Source organism: Herpailurus yagouaroundi, unplaced genomic scaffold, assembly GCF_014898765.1.
Source record: "Herpailurus yagouaroundi ecotype Mexico unplaced genomic scaffold, PumYag 165, whole genome shotgun sequence".
NCBI classification, from domain to species: Eukaryota; Metazoa; Chordata; class Mammalia; order Carnivora; family Felidae; genus Herpailurus; species Herpailurus yagouaroundi.
In genome coordinates, this window is record NW_024412406.1 from 33,750,173 (window position 1) to 33,773,571 (window position 23,399).

The 23,399-nt window shown below is 37.9% G+C and overlaps 1 protein-coding gene across 3 annotated transcripts in view; it reads left to right on the plus strand.

The window, feature by feature from the left end:
* PRKDC (protein kinase, DNA-activated, catalytic subunit) overlaps positions 1-23,399 on the plus strand; it is a 203,611-nt gene that overhangs the window by 1,717 nt on the left and 178,495 nt on the right. For 2 of the 3 annotated variants that reach the window (XM_040487835.1, XM_040487836.1), the window contains exons 3-17: positions 93-185; positions 2,074-2,148; positions 2,875-2,983; positions 3,530-3,642; positions 3,732-3,831; positions 10,971-11,026; positions 11,110-11,140; positions 11,632-11,789; positions 16,355-16,501; positions 18,059-18,223; positions 18,668-18,836; positions 19,176-19,225; positions 19,864-19,989; positions 21,543-21,695; positions 23,177-23,292. In XM_040487835.1, coding sequence (XP_040343769.1) covers positions 93-185; positions 2,074-2,148; positions 2,875-2,983; positions 3,530-3,642; positions 3,732-3,831; positions 10,971-11,026; positions 11,110-11,140; positions 11,632-11,789; positions 16,355-16,501; positions 18,059-18,223; positions 18,668-18,836; positions 19,176-19,225; positions 19,864-19,989; positions 21,543-21,695; positions 23,177-23,292 — 1,661 coding nt within the window. Of the gene's footprint in view, positions 1-92; positions 186-2,071; positions 2,149-2,874; positions 2,984-3,529; positions 3,643-3,731; positions 3,832-10,970; positions 11,027-11,109; positions 11,141-11,631; positions 11,790-16,354; positions 16,502-18,058; positions 18,224-18,667; positions 18,837-19,175; positions 19,226-19,863; positions 19,990-21,542; positions 21,696-23,176; positions 23,293-23,399 lie in introns of those variants that run through there. The other variant, XM_040487837.1, reaches the window with a different exon arrangement.

The following is a 23,399-nucleotide window of genomic DNA, read 5'->3' on the forward strand; positions in this document are numbered from 1 at the left end:
GTAAGTTGAAGATCTTTATTTTCCTTTTCGTGTGTATTCCTAAATGTTGGAGTGACTCTTCTTCTTACCCATATTTACTATATTTTTTACAGTTTCGTTTTTGTAGAGAAGAAGTCCTAAAATTTTTATGTGTTTTCTTAGAAAAAATTGGCCAGAAGATCACACCTTATTCTCTTGATATTAAGGTAAGGAGAAAAAACATATGTCAATATTGATTGTAATTTATGGTGTAAGTTGAACTTGAGTTTGTATTTTATTCTTGTCTTTCTCATCGAGGAGTTTACTTATTGTGCATGATTGTGTTAGAAATGAAGCGGGTTATTCTTTTTAGATTTAATAAGCTAAGACCCTAAACAAAAACTACTTTGATTTGTGGCACATAAGGTAAATAATGTCTTTTATAAAAAGTCATACATAATAAATTTGGTTTTTTGAATTGTGGGTAGATTTCAAAACACTTTAAAAAACAATTTTAAAGAATTCTCCCTCTGGGTAAGATTCATATTTCATGTAGTTCGTGTGTTCCCTTTGGCCATAGTCTGAAAAGTTTGCCTTTTGCCTCCGTTTTCTTCCAACCTGCCTTCCTCAGGTTTCCTAGTGATTTACTATGGAGCTAGTAATCATAAATTAAGTTGTTAATTTTCTTTCTCAGACTTGTTTGCACTTTCAACAAGTGCCAAGGTAAGTTGTTTTTAGTTGGTCCTGAATTGCCTTTAGTTCTTGGATATTCTAAGATTTGAAGTATTCAATCTGGGGGTAATTTATAAGAAGTTATTTTATTAATTATAGTTGAGTCTAATATATAAAGTAATCATCAGTCTTTTTTTTTTTTAATAGGTTTTAATTTTATTCTCTTTTGATTTCTAGTCTTGCTGGTTTAGAATCCTAACACAGTTGACCCATGAACCTGGGGGCTTCCGGGCACTGACCCCTCCCCCATCCTCCTGCATGCAGTTGAAAATCCATGTGTTTGACTTTTGACTCCCCCAAAACTTAACTACCGCTAGCTAGTGTACTATTGACTGGAAGCTTTACTGATAAACATAAATAGTTGATTAACACAAATTTTGTATGTTATATTCTTATAATTGAGTAATAAAGAGAAAAAATATTACTGAAAAAATTATAAGAGAAAATACATTTACAGTACTATACTCTATCAAAGAAAATCTGGGTATAAATGGACCTACACACTACACAGTTCAAGCCTGTGTTGTTTAAGAGTCACTGTGTTTTAAAAAAATTACCTCAGTATAGGAATAACCAACGTTTGTAGTGTGCTTCATAGTTTACAAAGTTCTTTAATGTACAGTTTGTCTTACTTAATTTTACCAAAACTCTATGAGGTAGGTATTTTTAATCACTCTAGCTTACAAATGAGACTTAGAAGTTGAGAAACTCACCCAAAACTTGGAGCCAGATGGCCTCTGTCCAGAGTGCCTGCTGGTTTTGTGAGACTGAGCTGTCCTCCTATGGAGTCCCAACCATTCTTCTCTGGATTGCTTTAGTTACCTTTTAAAATTTTTCATGCTTGCTTTCTTGACATATGACAAGTGCAATGGGAGGTGTGCAAGAAAGTGTAACTTTTTTTTGTTTTTGATCTTGCTGAGGTGTTCATTTACTTTGTTTTTGTGATTGTTGACATCATTACCATTGCATGCTGCATAAATACCTTCAGTAATTAAAAAAATTTTTTTTAATATTTTTATTTATTTTTGAGACAGAGCATGAGCAGGGGAGGGGCAGAGAGAGAGGGAGACACAGAATCTGAAGCAGGCTCCAGGCTCTGAGCCATCAGCACAGAACCCGACACGGGGCTCGAACTCACAGACTGTGAGATCATGACCTGAGCTGAAGTCGGATGCTTAACCGACTGAGCCACCCAGGCGCCCTCTTCAGTAATTTTTAGTCTATATGTTTATATACTCTAATATATTTTAAATAACTGAATGCTAAATTATAGTATGTCATGTTGGTATTGCTCCTCTCAGAAGTGTAGTTTTAGCTCTTGGGAGGTTTTCTAAGAAATAGAATCTTATTGATGACTTTGGTATGTCTCTTTTTAACACCTAGAATACTTGTACCAGTGTTTACACAAAAGATAAAGCTGCTAAATGTAGAATCCCAGCCCTGGATCTTCTCATTAAGGTAATTTTATTATTTCTAGGTATGTATGTTTTGTATTATACATATAACTTAAAAAGCAGAAAATTAGAGTTTTAAATTGTGTTTGGGTGAGAGATGTTGGAGGCTAGGCTTTGGTCACATTGATGTATGGACAAGATTTTCCAACTGTCACCTGGTAATTCCTTGGCCTTTTGCTCTCAGACTCTTCTGGAAAGTAGAGGAAGGACTGGGTTGTGAGGGGAATTACTGCTCCTCTGTTAACTCTCATCACCCTGCCTCTTAAAACTTAATGTTACAAAAAGTTGCTGGAATTTGCATCATTTGTCGTTCTGAGTTCTTTCCTAAACCTTACCTTGAAAATGGGTCTGTACGTTGTATTTAAGTGCTTCTTCAGGCTTACTCTCACCTGTTTCTCTCTCAGATGCATCTCTTGTTTTGCATCTCTATTTGAGAATTTGGGTCTTGTTAGTCCTTCCCTTAAGTGCCCTTAGAACCTTATGGTTCTAACCATACTATTGGTTTCTTGGGAAGGTAAAATAAAGTCTACACCCTCTTCCCCTTGGTAATCCTTGTGTTCTTCTACCACCCACCTCTTCTTAAATAATCAGGCTACATAGGTGTCTTGAGAGGCCAAGGAAGTCCCCTAGAGGCACGTGACTTTGGAGCTTTGTTGTGTAGAAACAGTGCAGTACAGGAAGCTTTGTCATTATTTTCCTGTTTAGACAATGCTGGTTTGTATCATTTTAGTTACTTCGGACTTTAAGAAGTTCGAGACTCATGGATGAATTTGGAATTGGAGAGTTATTTAGCAAATTCTATGGAGAACTTGCATCAAAAACAAAAATACAGGATACAGGTGAGGTGCATTTAAATGTTATTTTTAAGTATTTTGACAAGTTGATGTTAAAAAAATCAGTGTAAAAACTAGGATTTCTCAACGAAAGCACTTATATGTTTCACAGGTGAATCCTTTTTGTTGAAAACAAACCCAAATGAAAGCAAACAAACGTGAAGTCTTCTGCTTATAAAAGTTTAATCTTTACAAAATGATTTCTTAAGTAGATTCCACACCCGATATGGGGCTTGAACTCATGACCCTGAGGTTAAGAGTCACACCTCAGTCAGACCCTGCGGTTAAGAGTCATGTATTGACTAAGCCAGCTAGGCACTCCATGAAATAATTTCTTTAAAATAGAAAACTCACAACACGTGTCAAATGTGACTTATAATAGTAGCTTGGCATAAAATTATCAGGGAAGGTTCTAGTACATAAAACTATTTTTTTATGTCTTATTATAAAATTACTTTTGAACTAAACGTCTTCTTTTGTTATTCATACATTTTTGTTTAATTTATGTAAATGTAATTTTAGGTCTTCATTTATCTAAAATTTATTTTTTAGTTTTAGAAAAAATATATGAGCTCCTAGGAGTATTAGGGGAAGTTCATCCTAGTGAGATGATAAATAATTCGGAAAACCTGTTCCGGGCTTTTCTGGGTGAACTTAAGACCCAGGTATGACAAACTTTATGCTATTCTGATTCCATAGATTTGATTGTGTTTTTCTCTTTTAATGGTATCTTTTTTTAAAACTCTCCTTCTAGATGACATCAGCACTAAGAGAGCCCAAACTGCCTGTTCTGGCAGGGTGTCTGAAGGGATTGTCTTCACTCATGTGTAACTTTACCAAATCCATGGAGGAAGGTATTGATTGACTTCACTTGATTTTCTTCCTTAGTTCAAAAACTATAATTCTAAAATGGACTGCGTGTTTCGTTTTTGGAACCTTTAAACCAATTGTGGATTCACATGCAGTTTGGAGAAATAATACAGAGAAGTTCCATTTGTTCCTTACCCACTTTCTACTTTTGTAACTAGTGATGACCTCTTTTATAACTAGTACAAATAAACACAACCAGGATATTGACATTGATAAATCTACCAACCTTATTCACATTTCACTAGTTTTAGGTGCACACCTTTGCATGTGTGTATTTCATTCTAGGCAGTTTTATCATGTATACATTTGTGTATGCACCACCACAGGCAAGGTACTGAACAGGCTCACCATAATGAGTCTTTCTGCTACCTTTTCATAGCCATAGCTACCTCTCTTCCCCACCTCCACCCCAAAACCACTACTTTTTGACTATTGTGATTAATGCTGCCGGAAAATGGGCATGCCAATATCTGTTGGAGTCCCTGCTTTCATTTTTTTTGGAATTTCTGGATCATATTGTAATTCTATGTTTAATTTTTTGTCATACAGTTTTCCACAGCAGCTGCAACTGTTTTGTATTCCCACCAGCAATGCATAAGGGTTCCAGTTACTCCTTATCTTTGCCAGTACTTGATATTTTCTGTTTTTTTTTTTTTAATTTTTTTTTTCAACGTTTATTTATTTTTGGGACGGAGAGAGACAGAGCATGAACGGGGGAGGGGCAGAGAGAGAGGGAGACACAGAATCGGAAACAGGCTCCAGGCTCTGAGCCATCAGCCCAGAGCCTGATGCGGGGCTCGAACTCATGGACCGCGAGATCGTGACCTGGCTGAAGCCGGACGCTTAACCGACTGCGCCACCCAGGCGCCCCAGATGTTTTCTGTTTTTGATAATAGCCTTCAAAATGTGAAGCAGTAGCATTGTGGTTTTCATTTGCATTTCCCTTATGACTGGCAGTGTTGAATGGCTTTTCATGTGCTTCTTGGCTATTTATATATTTTCTTTGAAGAGATGTGCATTTAAGTTCTCTGCCTGTTTTTTAGTTGGGTCGTTTGATTTTTTGTTGTTGAATTGTTGAAGTTCTTCATGTATATGTATCAATTCCTTACCAAATACATGATTTGCACGTATTTTCTCCCATTTTATGGGTTGCCCTGTGTCCTTTGATGTGTAAAAGTTTTTTATTTTGATGAAGTCCAGTTTATCTGTTTTTAGTTTTGTTGCTTGTGCTTTTATCATGTCCATGAAATTGCCATATTCACTGTTGAATTGTTTTTGTGCCTTCATAAAAAGTCCTTGGGCACATATGTGCGAGTCTGTTCCATTGGTCTATGTATGTATCCTTCTGCCAAAACCACGCTGTCGTTCGTTCATTCATTCATTCATTCATTCATTCAGAGCCTGGCATAGGGGTGAGGGGCAGCAAGACAGGAGAGAGAGAAAATCCCAAGCAGGCTCTGTGCTGTCAGTGCAGAGCCTGACGTAGGGCTGCATCTCACAAACCATAAGATCAAGACCTGGGCCGAAAGTTTGGACTCTCACCCAACTGAGCCACCAAGGTGCCCCCACGCTGTCTTTTTGACTGTGACTCTATAGTAAGCCTTAATGTAAAGTCTTCCCATTTTATTTTTCTTTTTCAAAATCATTTTAGTATTTTAAGTGCTGTGCTTTTCCATGTAAATTCTGGAATAAGTGTGTGGATTGGATTTGCTTGGATTTTGATGGTCATTGCATTCAATCTGTGTATTAATCTGGAGAGAATTGACATCTTTGCTATGTTGAATTTTCCAATCCATGAACATAATTTCTCTCTCCATTTATTTTAGGTCTTTGATTTCTTCCATCAGCATTTTGTAATTCTTGGGATGCAGATACTTCCTTATCAATTTTAAAGTCTGTTTAATATATTTTTCTTTATAGCTATCGATAATGTTTCCTTGTAGTATCAACATGAAAGGTTTGGAGGGTAATCTATCTCGGATAGCATTATATGCACTACGAAATTCATTTCTTTTTTTTTTTTTTTTTAAACGTTTATTTATTTTTGGGACAGAGAGAGACAGAGCATGAACGGGGGAGGGAGAGAGAGGGAGACACAGAATCGGAAACAGGCTCCAGGCTCTGAGCCATCAGCCCAGAGCCTGACGCGGGGCTCGAACTCACGGACCGCGAGATCGTGACCTGGCTGAAGTTGGACGCTTAACCAACTGCGCCACCCAGGCGCCCCGAAATTCATTTCTTTTTAAAAAGCAAATGAAACTTTTAACGCTAAGAACAATTACCAAATTCTTCTATCTCCTGTGCGTTGCTTTTATTAGGTTGGAACATGAAATTCTGGTTGTCTCCAATATTTTTATATTTCAGTATCTAATGAGTTTTCATCTACAAAAACAGCAATTTCATGTTTTAATGTAATATTTTTACTCACCCCTTTCTTGCTTCTTACCAGGGATGTTGTAGTAGCTCTATGATATTTCTCTTCCTTTATTTTCTCACTTTTCTGTCCCATATTCTGTTGCCAGCTTCCCATTCATCAGGTTCTTGCTCACAAGTCACCCATTTGAAGCCCTTATGATGCCCCTGAGATGAGTCACTTCCTCTGGCTTCTATATTCTCTATAGAATATTCCTCTGTGTTTTTCTATATTCTCCTATTATAGCACTTCCTGTGAGGTATTTTTTAATTTTTTTTCAACGTTTATTCATCTTTGAGAGCTGGAGAGAGACAGGCATGAGTGGGGCCGGGGCAGAGAGAGAGAGGGGGACACAGAATCTGAAGCAGATGCCAGGCTCTGAGCTGTCAGCACAGAGCCTGATGCGGGGCTGGAACCCACGGACTGCAAGATCATGCCCTAAGCCACCCAGGTGCCCCTTATTAGGTATTTTTAATTTATCAGGTTATATGTTTGTTTTTGCCACTTGATACTGGCGGGTAATGTTGCTGAATTGTCTTTGTACTTGATTGGTATATTGATTGATATTCAGTGAACACATGCAGGTTAAGAAAAATAACAGTGCTTATTGCTCATTTACCATATGCTAGAATAGTTGCAAGGAAAATTCCGGTAATAACTCTCTAGGATAGACAGTCATATTCTGTTTTCTAAATTGGGAAGCTAGAACTGAGACAGGTTGCTCGCCCAGAGTAACACAACTGATGCAATAACAGAGTAATGGCTCCCAAAGATGTCCTCATTCTGAACCCCTGAAGCCTGTAGAAAGGAGGCTGACACCCTGATTTTATCTCAGTGAGACCCGTTTCAGAATTCTCATCTCCAGAACTGTACAGTAACCAATTTGTATTTTTAAAGCCACTCTGTGATAGTTTGTTGCAGCAGCAATAGAGTATATAACCAATAAGTGGCAAAACTGTGATTTAAGCCTTGGTCTGAGGCTGTAATTTATAGTTTTTCTGTCATGCCATGATCATGTGACTTCAAGCACTAAATGCTAATACTAATGTTTTCATTCATATAGTATGTGTTTCCTGGGTGCCTTCTATCTAAAGAGTAATGAATTAGATGTGTTGGATGTAGTGATCAGAATTACCAGGTTCCTTCCATCATTAGCTCAGTCAAGTAGAGGAAACAGACCTTAAACAGCTGAAAGAGCTATTACAGATTTCAGGGTTTAATCATGCAAACAGGTTGGGTACAGTGAATAGGAATATCAGAGTGTGGAGAGGGTGGAAGATGTACCCAGCTTGCTGGTTCTTTCTGAGGTGACAACCAGAAGCTAAGGCCTAAGGCCAAGCTAAACTGTGGCAAGGAGCCAGCTGGGAAAGAGCTCAAAAGAGCATTCCAGGCAGAGGGACCAGCAGGTAACCAGGCCTCCAGTCTGGCCAGCGCACAGTGGTCAGAGGGGTTCAAGAGAGTTGGCGTGTCTGTAGCTCGGTGGCACACAAAGAGTGCCTGGAGGAAAGATGGCACAGGACGTAAGGTCAGTGGATGAGGCCTCCTGAGCTGGAATTTCATTCCAGATGGAGGGGAAGCCATGTTTTTTCTCTAGTGAATAGGTATGAGCTAGTTGGTGTTTTAGAAAGGTCTACTTGACTGCTGCCATTGTATGTGAGATTTGTTTTAGTGTAGGATTAACAGACTTTGCTCTTGAGTGTAGCTGTGAGCAACTGAAGTCGCTGCAGTGGTGGCTAAGCTGGGCGGGATGGGAGAGGATGGGTTTCAGGCAAAAATCTGGCTTGTTTGGGACATGTGTGACATGTTATGGCACATCTCAGATGTTAAGTGTGCAGTTGTAAGACTGAATCTTGTAGGAGAAATTAGACATCGATATATGAATTTGGAAGTCTTCAGCTTAGAGGTAATATGTGAGGCTGTGAGTGTGGGCCAGATCACCTAGGGAGTGGGTGCAGGTCACAGATGTAAGGTGCTTTGCCCTGGGAGGAGTCTGAATGCTAAGAGCTGCAGAGTGGACCCAGCTCAGCTCCACAAGGGCAGCTTCAGTTGAGTGTCAGGACAGGCCAGACAGAGCAGTGTGAGGGTTAATAGGGTAAAGACAAGGTTGGAATGGAAGGGAGGAAGTGGAGGCTATCTGCAGAAAACCCTTTAGCGAAATCTTAACAACAGAGACCAAAGAAATGTGGTACAGCTGATGGGAGACATGGTGGTAAGAGAGGGTTTTTAGAAATAGATGCCAGAGTTTATACACTTACATTCTAGCAGAAAAGGGAGAAACAACACGTGTTCATCAACACATGAACGGATAAACAAATGTGGCATATGCACACAACAGAATATCAGTCAGCCTTTTTTTTAATTTATTTATTTATTTATTTTTTAATTTATATATGAAATTTATTGTCAAATTGGTTTCCATACAACACCCAGTGCTCATCCCAAAAGGTGCCCTCCTCAATACCCATCACCCACCCTCTCCTCCCTCCCACCCCCCATCAACCCTCAGTTTGCTCTCAGTTCTCAACAGTCTCTTATGCTTTGGCTCTCTCCCACTCTAACCTCTTTTTTTTTTTTTTTTCCTTCCCCTCCCCCATGGGTTCCTGTTAAGTTTCTCAGGATCCACATAAGAGTGAAACCATATGGTATCTGTCTTTCTCTGTATGGCTTATTTCACTTAGCATCACACTCTCCAGTTCCATCCACGTTGCTACAAAAGGCCATATTTCATTTTTTCTCATTGCCACGTAGTATTCCATAGTGTATATAAACCACAATTTCTTTATCCATTCAGCCTTTAAAAAAAGGAAATTGGGGCTCCTGGGTGGCTCAGTTGGCTGAGTGTCTGACTTCGGCTCAGGTCACGATCTCACGGTTTGTGGGTTTGAGCCCCGCGTTGGGCTCTGTGCTGACAGCTCAGAGCCTGGAGCCTACATCGGATTCTGTGTCTCCCTCTCTTTCTGCCCCTCCCCCACTCTCACTCTGTCTTTCAAAAATAATTAAATGTATAAAAAAATTAAAAAAAAGAAATACTATCCCATACTACAGCATGTGAACTTGACATTACATTAGGTGAGGTAAGCCAGTCACAAAGGTATAAATACTGTATGAGGTAGCAGGGACAGGGATGTTCATAAAGTAGAATTGAGGTTACCAGGGGCTGGGGGGCAGGGGAGTCCGTCTCTAACAGGTACATCCTTTCTGTAGGGGATGATGAAAACATTTTGGGTGTAGATAATGGTGGTGAGTACACAACAATGTGAATGTATTTGATGCCCCTGAATGGTACACTTAAACATAGTTAACATGGTAAGTACTGTTACATATATTTGACTACAACAAAAACATAAATACAAGAGCATGCTTGTAGAGGGAGTGGTCTGCCAGAAAGCAGAGATGGAGGGGCACTTGCGTGGCTCAGTCAGTTGAGTGTCCGACTCTTGATACCTGCTCAGGTCATGATCTCAACGGTTTGTGAGTTCGAGCCCCGAGTGGGAAACTGCGCTAACGGCGTGGAGCTTGCTTGGGATTCTGTGTCTCCCTCTCTCTCTGCCCTTCTTCTGTACTCAGTTGCTCCTTCTCAAAGTAAATAAATAAACTTAAAAAAAAAACAAAAGCAGAGGTGGACACAGGAGAGTGGACTGTGGGAGGCAGAGCCTGGAGGTGGTGTCCATTCCCGCTCCTTAGAGCTTAGGCCCTTCCATCCCTGGGCCTCACTGTGTTCACCTGAGTCTATACATTCTACACCAACTGTGCGCTGACAAGTGCCTGGTATCTTGAATCTGCACATCTCTGTTTACACGGTTACTTTCTATTAGAATGACCTTTTTTACCATGAGTTTCCATTCTTTTAGGCCCAGCTCAAGTGCTGCCTTGTCTGTAAACCCTGTCTTGCATCCTCACACCCAGAAGAAATCTCTCCTTGTACTGAATTCCAAAGGAACTTTTTAAATATCTCTTTTCTGGCATTATCCTACAGATATGATGTTTCTGTCCTCTTAAACCCTCTCTGACCCCTTCTCCGTCTATTTTCTGTCACAGTTGGGCTCTGTTTTCAAATGTATCAGTCCTGTCCATCAAAGCAAACACTTTTTGAGCGTCTCTGGTTTGCAAGTCACTGTTACAAAGGCAGAGAACTTAGTGATGAGAAAAGCATGGTATCTGGACAGCTGCGGTGAATACTGGTGGGAGACAGTTAAATAATTGTGACGTCCATCAGGTCAGGATAAGAGCTTTGGGTTATACTTGGGCACCTGTTTTGTCGTCTCTTTTAGGTGATAAGTTTTCTAAGGTCAAAGATCATATTTTATTCATATTTGTAATGTATACAACGTGCTGAATGAATGCCTGGGAGTACTGGGAGGATGATCATGTGTGTGGCCTTATGTAATCCTCCATACAACTCTCAAAGAAGCTATACAGTGTCCCTTTTTATAGATAAGAAAACTGAGGCTCTGAGAGATTACCTAACAGAGCTTGTAAGTGATGAGTTGGAATTGAAACCCGTGTCGTGAGTCCACATTTTCTTCATATTTCACTGCAGTAATAACTGTTGCAGCCGTAGCTTACAGCTCACCAGCTGCAATGAATGATAGCAGACAGGATTCCTTAATTCAGGCTGTCTGAAACAAAGCTGTTGGTTGTAAAGTGTTTCCAGGTTTGTCAGATGATGCTGTTGGGATTTGTAACAGGCTTCTTTCTGTTTTTACCCAGACCCCCAGACTTCAAGGGAGATTTTTGATTTTACATTAAAGGCAATCCGTCCTCAGGTAGGATTAATATTACTCCAATTCTTCCATAACTGAGACTTGTGATTGTTAAACATTGATGGTAATTTTTTTTTTTTTAATAGATTGATCTGAAGAGATATGCTGTACCCTTAGGTAAGATTGTGTAATTAATAACGTGGAATATTAGAGATTATTAAGTTAATGTCTTGAGTAAACTTTTGGTTAAACTGTGCATGAAAGTAAGTATGTGATGTTTCACATGCAGTTACTTACAGGGAGGCTTTTGGTGACTTTGTTTTTAGCACACAAACTCCAGTTAGATGGTCACACTTAGATTACATGATTTAAAAAAAAATGCTTTAGAGCACCTTTCAGAGGATCCAGATTGTTTGGTTCTGACTTTATCTAAATAAACCCTGATCCTACTTCTGAACTTTATTTGGGGGCGGGCGGGGGGGTCATTGGCCTGTTGATTCAAATGGACGTTGGCAGCATTAGAACTCTGATTAGGATCTGTAGGTTATTGTAAAGATAGGGGATCTTCATGAACAGTTTTAGTTTTGACATATACCTGAAGCTTTCTTAGTTTTTTTGTTCTGCCTTTGTTGTTCTTTTTTTAAATATAATGGTTTTTGCAATTGCAGCTGGCTTATGCTTATTTACCCTGCATGCGTCTCAGTTTAGCACCTGTCTCCTGGACAACTACATTTCTGTATTTGAAGTATTGTCAAAATGGTGTAGCCATACGAATGGAGAAATAAAAAAAGCTGCACATTCAGCTCTGGAATCTTTTCTGAAACAGGTATTCATTGAACTTTTGTTTAAAAATACTTTCTTCCATGCAAAAAATTAAATTCCAGTCTTGTGCATGCACATTTGAAAAATGAATACAGGTTATTTTTTAGCTCCTGTAGTATTTAAATAAAAAAGCCTGGTTATTAATCAGTTGCATGGGTGGCAGCAGGACTGAGAGATAGGAAGATACCAGATCTGATCACAGCCTCAGAGCGAAGACTGGGAGGCCTAATGGACATACAAGTGGCAAAGAGGAGGTAGAAGGAAGAAGGACTGGAAGGTCACGGATCCTCTGGGTCAGGTTGGGGTGAGAAAACATATTTCCTTAGAGGTGAGGGCCAGCTGTCAATGTTAAGATGTTTGTGTTGGTTTCACATTACTTCAAGAACAAGGCGAGTCCATTTGCCCTTATGTATTTTCTGTCTAGATAGGATTGATTGTAGAATTGAGCCTGCAAATTTGGAAACATGTTGGCTAGGGAGAATGTGCTATGGCTCTCAGCATCCAGAGGTGTCTAGAAATACCTGCTGTTCAGGCCAGGTGTTACAGATTTAGACTGCTTGGGTGGGCTGTGATGGAAAACTCTGAAGATGCACCAAAAGTTTTCTTTGGAGCAATGTTGTAAATGGTAGTTAAATTTGCAAGCTAGTCCATGAAGACCTACCTGAAATGTGGCACAGACAGTATCCTGTTGTGGGGATATAACAGTCTGTTTGCAGACACTCTGGTTGTTTCCATTTAGGGGTCCTTTTAAATAAAACAGTTAAGAACATTTGTGACCAAGTGTTTTTGTGGATATACGCTTTCACTTCTCTTGAGTGAAAACCTAGAAGCAAGATTGCTGGGTCGTGTGGGAGGTAGATATGAAACAGTAAGAAACTGCTAAACTCTTTTCAAACTGGTTGTGCCATTTTATATTCCCAGCAGCAATGCGTGGGAGTTCCTGTCAGCCCATATCCTAATCAACACAGGGTTTTGGTGGTCTTTTCAATTTTAGCACTTCTCATGGGTGTATGATATTGCCTTACTGTGGTTACAAATTTGAGTTTCTATGGTGACTGTTGATAATGATCTTTTTTTCCTGTAGTTACTAGCCATTCTTTTTTTTTTAATTTTTAAAATTTTTTAATACTCATCCAAGTTAGTTAGCATATAGTGCAACAATGATTTCAGGAGTAGATTCTTTAAGCCCCTTACCCATTTAGCCCATCTCCCCTCCTACAACCCCTCCAACTACCCTCTGTTTGTTCTCTATATTTAAGGGTCTTTTATGTGTTGTCCCCCTCCCTGTTTTTATATTATTTTTGCTTCCTTTCTCTTCTGTTTGTTTTGTATCTTAAATTCCTCATATGAGTGAAGTCATTATGATATTTATCTTTCACTAATTTCACTTAGCATAATACCCTCTAGTTTCATCCACGTAGTTGCAAATGGCAAGATTTCATTCTTTTTGATTGCCGGAAAAATGCTGGTGTTATTTTGATAGGGATTGCAGCCATTCTCATATCTTATGAGATACTCAGATTATTTCGCTCATTTTAAAATTAGATTGTATGTCTTTTTATAAATGAGTTGTAAGAGTTCTCTACATCATTTGGTACAAGTCCTTTTCTAAAAGTATTGCAAATAATTTCTGTGGCTTGGCTTTTCATTTTCTTAGCATCTTTGAAAGAGCAAATGTTTTAAAGTTTACATCCAGTTTACCAGTTTTCCAATTTTTTTATTAAAAAATTATTTTTAATGTTTATTCATTTTTTTTAGGGGGGGAGAGAGAGAGGCAGAGAGACAGAGATAGAGTGTGAGCAGGGGAGGGGTAGAGAGAGAAGGAGAAGTTGTTGAAGCGGTCTCCAGGCTCTGAGCTGTCAGCACAGAGCCTGATGCGGGGTTTGAACTCATGAACTGTTAGATCATGACCTGAGCCAAAGTTGGGTGCTTGACCAACTGAGCCACCCAGGTGCCCCTACATTTTTTAATTTAAACATTACTTCTGAGGGAAAGAAATTTTTCAATAGCTTTATGTAAAGTTTTTATGAAAAACATTATAAGATAGGAGCATATAAGTATAAAAAAAATGTAGAAGGGTACAAACAACATTTCAAATATCCTGAAATCCTACCATTAAGAAAAAAATCACGATTTCAGTGGCACTGCTTCTAAACCTTCCCCTCCCTTTCTCTGTCCCTCACTCTCTCCTTCTCTTTCTTCTCCCTTAACCTTCTTTCATTCCCCTTCTTCCCAGGGGGAAGGTAGGGGGATAAAAGAAGAGAGATATCTTGACCAAAAGGAATATTCATAATTTCTGTGACCTCAAGGTTTTCTGCTATGTTGTGTGTGTTTCCCTGATAGCACAATGAAATCTACATGATTAACTTATAATGGCAACATAGTTGATATATATAATTGTATTTATGTTTAAGTTAGAGTTCCATTTATCCTCTACTGTTGGATAATTGTTTGCAACTTTTTGCTACTGTATCAGAAAATAATTGGATAATAATGTATAAAAAGGATGTTTGCTGAAAGCATAATAATAAATTAGAAAGTTTTTAAAAATTTTTTATTTAAATTCTAATTAGTTAATATATAGTGTAATGATGGTTTCAGGAGTAGAATTCAGTGCTTCATCACTTATGTGTAACACCCAGTACTCATCATAAGTGACCTCCTTAACCCCTCCCCCATCCACCTCCCTCCATCAACCCTCAGTTTGTTCTCTATGGTTGAGTCTCTTATGGTTTGTTTCCCTATTTTTTTAATCTTTTTTTTTTCCTTTCCCATATGTTCATAGGTTTTGTTTCTCAAATTGTCCACATGAGTGAAATCATATGCTATTTGTTTTTCTCACTTATTTTGCATAGCATAAGATACTCTAACTTCATCCACGGTGTTGCAAATGGCAAGGTTTCATTCTTTTTGATGACCGAGTAATATTCCACAGTATATGTACACCACATCTTCTTTATTCGTCAGTTGGTGGACATTTGGGCTTTTTCCATAGTTCGGCTATTGTTGATAGTGCTGCTGTAACCGTCGGGGTGCATGTACCCCTCTGAATCTGTATTTTTGTATCTTTTGGCCAATACCTGGTAGTGCAATTGCTGGATTGTAGGGTTCTATTTTTAACTTTTTGAAGAGCCTCCATACCGTTTTCCAGAATGGCTGTACCAGTTTTCATTCCCATCCATGGTGTAAGAGGTTTCCCCTTTCTCGACATCCTTGCTAACATCTGTTGTTTCCTGTGTTGTTAGCCATTCTGACAGGTGTGAGGTGGTATCTCATTGTGGTTTTGATTTGATTTGTATTTCCCTGATGATGAGTGATGTGGAGCATCTTTTCATGTATCTGTTAGCCATCTAGATGTCATTGGAAAAAAGTCTATGTCTTCCACCCATTTTTTACTGGATTGTTTGTTTTTTGGATGTTGAATTTGATAAGTTCTTCGTAGATTTTGGATACTCGGCCTGTATCAGATATGCCAGTGGCAAATATCTTCTCCCATTCCATCGGCTGCCTTTTAGTTTTGTTGATTCTTTACGGTGCAGAAGCTTTTTATCTTGATGAAGTCTCAGTAGTTCATTTTTGCTTTTGTAGAAACAGTGTATAAATGTGAAAACATTAAAATATATTCATAAAGTGAAAAAGTATTTGTTTACTTCTTGACGGAACATGTTCTTTTTAAAAAAAATTTTTTTTAATGTTTATTTTTGATAGAACGTGAGTGGGGGGATGGGGCAGAGAGAAAGGGAGACACAGAATCGGAAGTAGGCTCCAGGCTCTGAGCTGTGCACATAGAGCCTGATCCAGGGCTTGAACTCCCACACCATGAGATCAGAGGAACATGTCCTTGATGTGCGTGAAGAAGGAAATTCTGAGGCAGTGTATGTGATATCCCGTTCTTCTAAAATAAACTGTTTTGTGTGGGATTGGGGTGTGTGTTGGTAGTTTGGCAATGGAAGTGTGGATACCTGTTTTCTGCTTCTGATAATTATCTAGATTCTCTCTGTTCTTGTCTTGGACAGTCTTTGTGTTGAAATTAGGAATGCTTTCTTGAATACCTGTGTTAGTTCTTGCATTTAGGTTACTGTCCCTTGGTAGATAGAGATCTACTTGCTTCTCAGAGTACTTTTTCCCCTTGCCTCACCCAATTCAAGCTTCAGTGTATAGCTTATTTTTTTGAAAGGTGAGTTACACATGTGTAACACAGTGTAACACACTGTGAGTTACACATGAGGTCTAAGTAGGCCTCCTGCTACATTGGGAGACCTAAATGCAAAACCTTGTTTTTGTGCATATGGCTTTCTACATTTGCCTGATCATCTTCGGTCCCTTTCTGTAGGAACAATGTGTCCTGTATAATAAAGCCTTGTTTAAAGAGAGTGTCTTTTCTGAACTTGATGCAGACTAAGCAGATTAGAGCAGTAGTTCTTTGTCAGTAAAAGCAATTGTGTGGAATTACAACAACATACTGATAATATCTAGTTCAACAATCTACCCTTTTTACGTTTTTATAGATTCTTATTCTTTTGTTTTGCTGTTAAATATTCCTAAAAAGTAAATATTATGCCGTTGCAGATTTCTTTTATGGTGGCAAAAGATGCAGAAATGCATAAGGATAAACTGCAGTACTTTATGGAGCAATTCTATGGAATCATCAGGAACACGGATTCAAACAGCAAGGATTTATCCATTGCAATTCGTGGATATGGACTTTTTGCAGGAGTATGGCCCATTAATTTACTCTGATCTTTTTATTTTCATTTGAGTGTTTAAAGGAATATAATTTATTGTGTTTTTGAACAGCGTCTCACACTTGTGACAGTATTGTTACTTGCTTTGTTGTTAACTTGATTTTTCAGTGCCAACTATGTACTAGGATTTTGTGCACATATTACCTCAAATTCTCATAACTCTCCTATAAGCTTTTAGGAGTATCATTCCACTTTACAGATGAGGAAACAGACCCACAGGAATTAGGTAACTTGTCAAAGGACATAGTAATTGACAGAGCTATGATATAAATTGAAGTCATTTTTTCAGTTACGCTATGCTGCCTGTTATTTATGAAGTAAAATTTTAATTGCTGTTACACAGTGTTTTAGAAAGGTTCTTACGACAGGAGTGTATTTAAGAATATTGATGGTAACTATAGTTATTTCCCTCTTAGTGGATCTCTATGACTTCTCCTTCATAGAGAAAATGGCTTGCTACCTCTCTTTCTACAGATCTGCCCAATCAGTGTCTACTCTCTTTCTCAGGGAAGGAGAGTCCCTCTTCCCAGCTTTCTACTCTTACTACTCATTCCATTTCTGATAATTTCCTCACTTGCTTCCAAATCATCTTTCCTCCTCTTGCTTTGTTTAAATCTTCATTTCCATTTGTCTCTGTTGGGTCCTTTAAATATATTTAGGGCAGAAGAACCTGTATGTGAAGAGGCTCAGATGTAAATGAAAACAAGGAATTTTTTTTTTTTTTTTTTTTTTGAGAGAGTTTTGCATGCGTGCACATGCGTGAGCAGGGCAGGGGAAGAGGGAGAAAGAGAGAGAATGTTAAGCAGGCTCTATGCCCAGTGCAGAGCCTGACTCAGGGCTCGATCCCACCACTGTGGGATCATGACCTGAGCCAAAATCGAGAGTTAGGTGCTCAATCCCGACTGAGCCACCCAGGCACGCCAAGAACATGGAATTTTCAACTTTATACACTGTGGTCTGACCAACTTCAACTTGTTCACTGTGGTTAGATACGTTCACAGTGTAGCTGGAGCGTGATAGTCAAGAATGAAGGGAGAGGGACTCCACAGAGATGAACTAGTCAGATCCTCAGGGAAGCTAGATTAGGTCTGAAGTCCAAAGAGGCCTTTGAAAAATCTGAAGCTCGATAGTAGCATTATCAGACTTGTGAGTGACACAGGTGGCTCCAGATGTAGTGTGCAGCACGGTGCAGTAGTGAATTCCAGCTTTGTGTTTACTTCTCAGTCTCCCCTTCTAGGTGGCCAGCCTCACGGTGCAGAGACCACATCTTACTGGTCTTTGGTAGCTGCCATCTAAGCAATATCTGGGATAGTCGACAATCAGTAGATGTTTTGTGTATAAATAAATATTTAGAGTGACAGATTATTTTTAAAAGCATCTTTATGAGATATATTTTGTAACTGTGTTTCGTCTCCATTAAAAAGTTTGTTGATATTCAGTTTATAATCACATGGTTTAACATGATACTTTAAATCTTATTATTTTGACATTGACGAGATTGATAGACTTTTGTTTACCTTTCTGAAAGCCTTGCAAGGTTATAAATGCAAAAGATGTTGACTTCATGTATGTAGAGCTCATTCAGCGGTGCAAACAGCTGTTCCTCACCCAGACAGACACTGTTGATGACCACATTTACCACATGCCAAGTTTCCTCCAGTCTGTTGGAAGTGTTTTGCTTTACCTTGATACAGTAAGTGAAATTAATTAAACTGAGCACTATTTTAATTAGTTAATCTCAGTTCTTCAGATAATTCAATGGTGTCATAGGAATTGTATGCATTCAGTATAGGCACTGTTGTGATCAAGACATTTTGAATTAGTATTTTGTGTTAATTACTGTCATGAAGCTTGACTTTTTGTTATCCAAAGCAGGAAAATTTGTTATTTGTTCCATTTTTATAAAAAGATTAAGATTGCTGCTTGGGGTAGTTTGCACCGTAAGTATCAGACAGTTTTACTCTTGATTTTTTTAGGCAGTCACAGTGTTAAGCTTATTAGTAGATTAGGTATAAACCAGGTTTTTCATTTATCTAATATGTGTCTACTTGAGTTGTAATTATTTTAGATATTTATATCATTCCTATATTTATTTATTTCCTTCTCTAACTTTTAGTTTGCTTTCCATTTCTGCTAGGTTCCTGAGGTGTATACTCCAGTTCTGGAACATCTCATTGTGGCACAGATAGACAGTTTCCCACAATATAGTCCGAAAATGCAGTCAGTGTGTTGTAAAGCCATAGTAAAAGTTTTCCTAGCCTTGATGGGGAAAGGACCAGTTCTCTGGAATTGCATCAGTACTGTGGGTGAGTTTGGAACTCACCCTTGTTTTTATGATGATGAGTGATGAATACCTAGCATGTTGTTTGATGTAGATATCTTTTGTATCTTTTGATGCCTGTTGGGGAACTAATGTTTTGGTGGATCAAAATCTCCTTTTTCATCCTTTTTTTTTGAATCTTTTTTTTCTCCCTTTTGCTCCTGAATCTTAATGGTCTAAAATTTTACACTGCGGATATTAATAGACTTGAGAGGGAAAATTGAGAGGTGTGGTTATGTTTAGTAAAATAGTGGCTGTCATTTTCACTGAGTGGGTGTACTTTTTGATGTTTCCTTCATTTTTGTTTTCATTTTGTTTTTTTCAGTGCATCAGGGTTTAATCAGAATATGTTCTAAGCCTGTGATCCTTCAAAAGGTAAAGTCTGAATCTAATGTTTTGAAAATTAGTCTTTTGTCACTGAAAGTTAGAAGTGATGCTGGGATTTTTAGTCTGTAAATATACAAAAATGGCCTTTTTAGTTATAAACCATGCCTTGCATTGTGAAAAGTGTAGGACATAATGCCTCTATAGTTTTTCAGGTGAATAAATTCATAAGTTATGGGACATCCCTAAATGTAACTTTACTGTCATATACACATTTTTACAAGAAGGGGGTGGCTTCTCTTGAAACTCTGAGACAGAATGCTTAGGTGTATCATGGGAGACATATCTTAATTGCTTGAAGTTGTAGGAAATAGGAGGAGGTGGGAGATGGACCTGAGTAGGAAAATGAGACAAATGACCCCTCGCAGATTCCTTGGGCATTGTTTTGAGATATTTTTTAATTCATCACTATTTTAGTCCCAGTTAGAAAAATCATGATTTTTTTTTTTTTTTTTTTTTTTAGCTTGCTTTCTTATTATGCTTTCATGCTATACTATCTTTCTCAATCAAATTAGTATCTGACTAGTGAATGTTTTAGCTTAGGCAGTTCTGAAAATCAGAACATTCTGGCAGCCATGCTTATTTTGTGAATCCACCAGTAAATATTGGTTTGTTGTCTTCCTGCCCAGGGTGCTGAATCTGAATCTGAAGACTATCGTGCATCAGGGGAAGTTAGAACTGGCAAATGGAAAGTGCCCACGTATAAAGATTATTTGGATCTTTTTAGAAGTCTCCTGAGTTGTGACCAGATGATGGTAAAAATGACTCATTTAAAACCATGAAAGTATTCTAATTCTTCTTTATTAGTCTCCATACTTTTACCCTTAAGACTTGCTAATTTCAGAATTATGTTTTACTAACTATTCAGTTGTTTTATTGCTAAAGTACTTCATGTAATAAAAAATCAAAGTGGTATCAGTTAGGAACAAAATCATAGAACTCATATAAACTTAATAATTGCCATAGCTGAGTCCTTATTTCATCTGTGAGTAGCCAGTGTAGTATGTTTGATGCTAAATTATTTTTCCTGACAGATCAGCCTCTCAGGTAGCAAAAGTGTAACAGTATTATCACCATGGAAGAGCTATTCTCTTTTTGTTTGTTAAAGATGAAGATTTAAAAAAAGATGAAGAGAAATGTCACTGACTCAGTAGTGTGAAGGCGATTGGTATATGGTTTTTTACGTCATTTATGATTAGAATAATGCCTCTTGCTTAATGTTTCTGATAGATGTTTCTCTAATGTCTCCTTTAAGCCAGCTTCTGGCCACCATTTCAGCATAGACTTTGACAAAACATTATACCCTAGGAAAAACAATTTGTGTCCATAGATAATTTCTGTTCTCCTATCTTAGGAGTTTTTAGTTGTTTTCTTACTGAAGTAAAATAGTATAGCAGTGTTAGCACTTTTACCTACAATATTTCTTTTTTATATATGATTTTCTTTTATATACAATGTTCTTTTTTATATATGATGTTTTGTGGTTAAGTTCCATAGAATATTTGCCTGAGTAAAGGCAGAGTCATTGGCCTATTTTTTGGAATAGTAGAATAGTTTCACTTAAAAAAAAATGTTTACTTATTTATTTTGAGAGAGAGAGAGAGAGAGAGAGAGCAAGCAGGGAAGAGGCAAAGAGATGGAGAGAGAGAGAGAATTCCCAAGCAGCCTTTGTCTGCCAGTGCAGAGCTGACATGGGGCTTGAACCAATGAATTGTGAGATCGTGACCTGAGCCGAGACCAAGAGTCAGATGCTCAACCAACTGAGCCACCCAGGTGCACCAGAATAGTTTCACTTTTAAAGAAATGATAAATTGTATTTTTAAGTCCATTCTGAGGATAGGTGTGCATTTATCCACGTGTATGTATGCTTGTATGTGTGTATATACAGATATGTTTGTAAGCATGCTTATTTACACACATATATATAAATGTACATGCATGTGTATTTGTACAAACGTGTATGTAATATATGTGTGTGTGTATATATACCTAAGTGTTTTTACACACATGCATTAGGTGGGATAAATGCTTTGATGAGGATTGGCCTAAATCTTCTCATTTGCCACTTTGTACTTAGTAAGTATCTGTTACATGTATGGGTTAAGTCCTATCTGACTGAAATGATACTGTCCTAATAATTTAGGAAAGTGTCTACATTTTGCACCTGAAAACTTCCAGGTAAATCTCAAGTTTACACAGAAGTTGCTATAATATCTGAATATGCAAGTACACATGTGCATTGTAATTTAATATGGATACTGCTACCTTTTTGCATAAAATTTTGAAGCTTATTTTCTTTATTTTAAAGGATTTTCTTTTAGCAGATGAAGTATTTCTCTTTGTGAATTCCTCCCTTCAAAGTCTGAATCGTTTGCTATATGATGAATTTGTCAAATCAGTTTTGAAGATTATTGAGAAACTGGATCTTACACTAGAAAAACAGAATGTTGGGGGACATGAGGTTAGAAGTTTTTGTCAGTAATAATTTTGCATCATTTTTATAGCAGCTCTTTGTATGTAAACATCCAGGGGAAAATAGCACATTTGTAGAATATTGTAGGAAATTGATTTCTGCAGCATTCATGTGTGTCATTGATGCTTTGCTAACTGAATAGCTCAGTGTGTAGAAAATGTTATCTCCAGATTGTTCAAAAAGTAATTTATATGTTTAATATTTCAAAACCATTTATTTTAAAAAATTTGTTTCCTAGGCTTGTTACTCATTTCTTAGCAATAGTAAAGAGTCAGATCTTACTTTGTGTAGGGGTGACTTACTATAGTAGGATAGGGAAACCTGGGGTTCCTCTTGTTTATAGCTAAGGAAACGCTGAACTCTGGGTTCAAGGTTAAATGTGTTCTTGAGATAGTAGAATATAGGCAATAGGGAGAAAAGGAAAATACACCCTCCCTTTTTCCTGTACTCAGATTTCCTGGCCTGTGTGAAAAATAAGTCATGGTTTAAGGTTGCCAGCTAGAAGCCACTGTGCTCTTATCTGAGGGTGTGTTTTAGGAAAGCACGATGGGAATGACACTAGTGTCAAAGGACTTGAGTTCCAGTGGAAAATACTAATTTGCTTTTCAGCCCAGGGATTTTTTTCTGCGACTAGATTCTGCTCGTTAGTGCATACGTACTTGCACTGTAATACCATGAAGTTAGACAAAAGATAGTGGAGTGATTATGCAGAGGATAGATAAAGGAAGCAGTAACTGTATTGCATTTGCATTGTTCTGTTTTTTATGCTGGTTGATGGGAACAGCAGTATTTTTCATGCTTTGCGTGTGTCTAAAATAATTTCATTGAAAAACTTGCCAACAGGGACTTGTAGAACTATGTCCTCCCAACAAACCTGCTTTTTAGGACTTGCATCTTTGTCACTTTTGTTGTCTTCAGTGGCTTCCCTTGTACTTCCTTTCTCTTCTTGTTTTCTCTCTTCTGTTTCCTGCCCTTTTTACTTCACCTCCAGCAGGGCAGTGGTCACCTCTGCGACCATTTCCCATGTAAACCTAGAATCCACCCTAATCCTCCTTTATAGCTTCCAGTGTGTATTTCTGACTGCTTGTTTTACATTTCCACCTGAGTTTGATGACACATAGTCTGTTCATAGTGAGTTGCTGTTACTTAATACTTTTAATGATTCCTGTTTCTCAGTTTGAAACCTCAAAGTCCTTATGGACACGTCCTAATGTTCTGAACTTGTACCTCTGTCAAGGCATCATTGCTAGTTCCTTCAAGAAGGTATAGCCCTCCCTCTTCATATTTTTGTATTCGTACTATTCTTTTATCACTTCACTTTGTCACTTCCTTTGTCTTTTTCTTTAATGTTTTTGAGCTTTGTCATCTTTATTAAATTGTAAACTTTATTAAATTGTATTACTTGTAATTGAGGACCCATATATGCCTTTCTCACTTTGATAAAGTCTTTGGATACATCTACTTTCAAGGATGAAAACGAAGCTACTGGTGTTTGGGTGATCCCGACCTCTGATCCAGCTGCTAACTTGCATCCTGCTAAACCCAAAGATTTTTCAGCTTTCATTAACCTGGTGGAAATTTGCAGGTATTTAAAAAAATTCTAATTATTTAACGGTGGAAATCACCAGCTATTGGCTATAATATAGGAAAAACACTTCTATGGATGTATGAGATGAAAAAGTAAAAGACTTA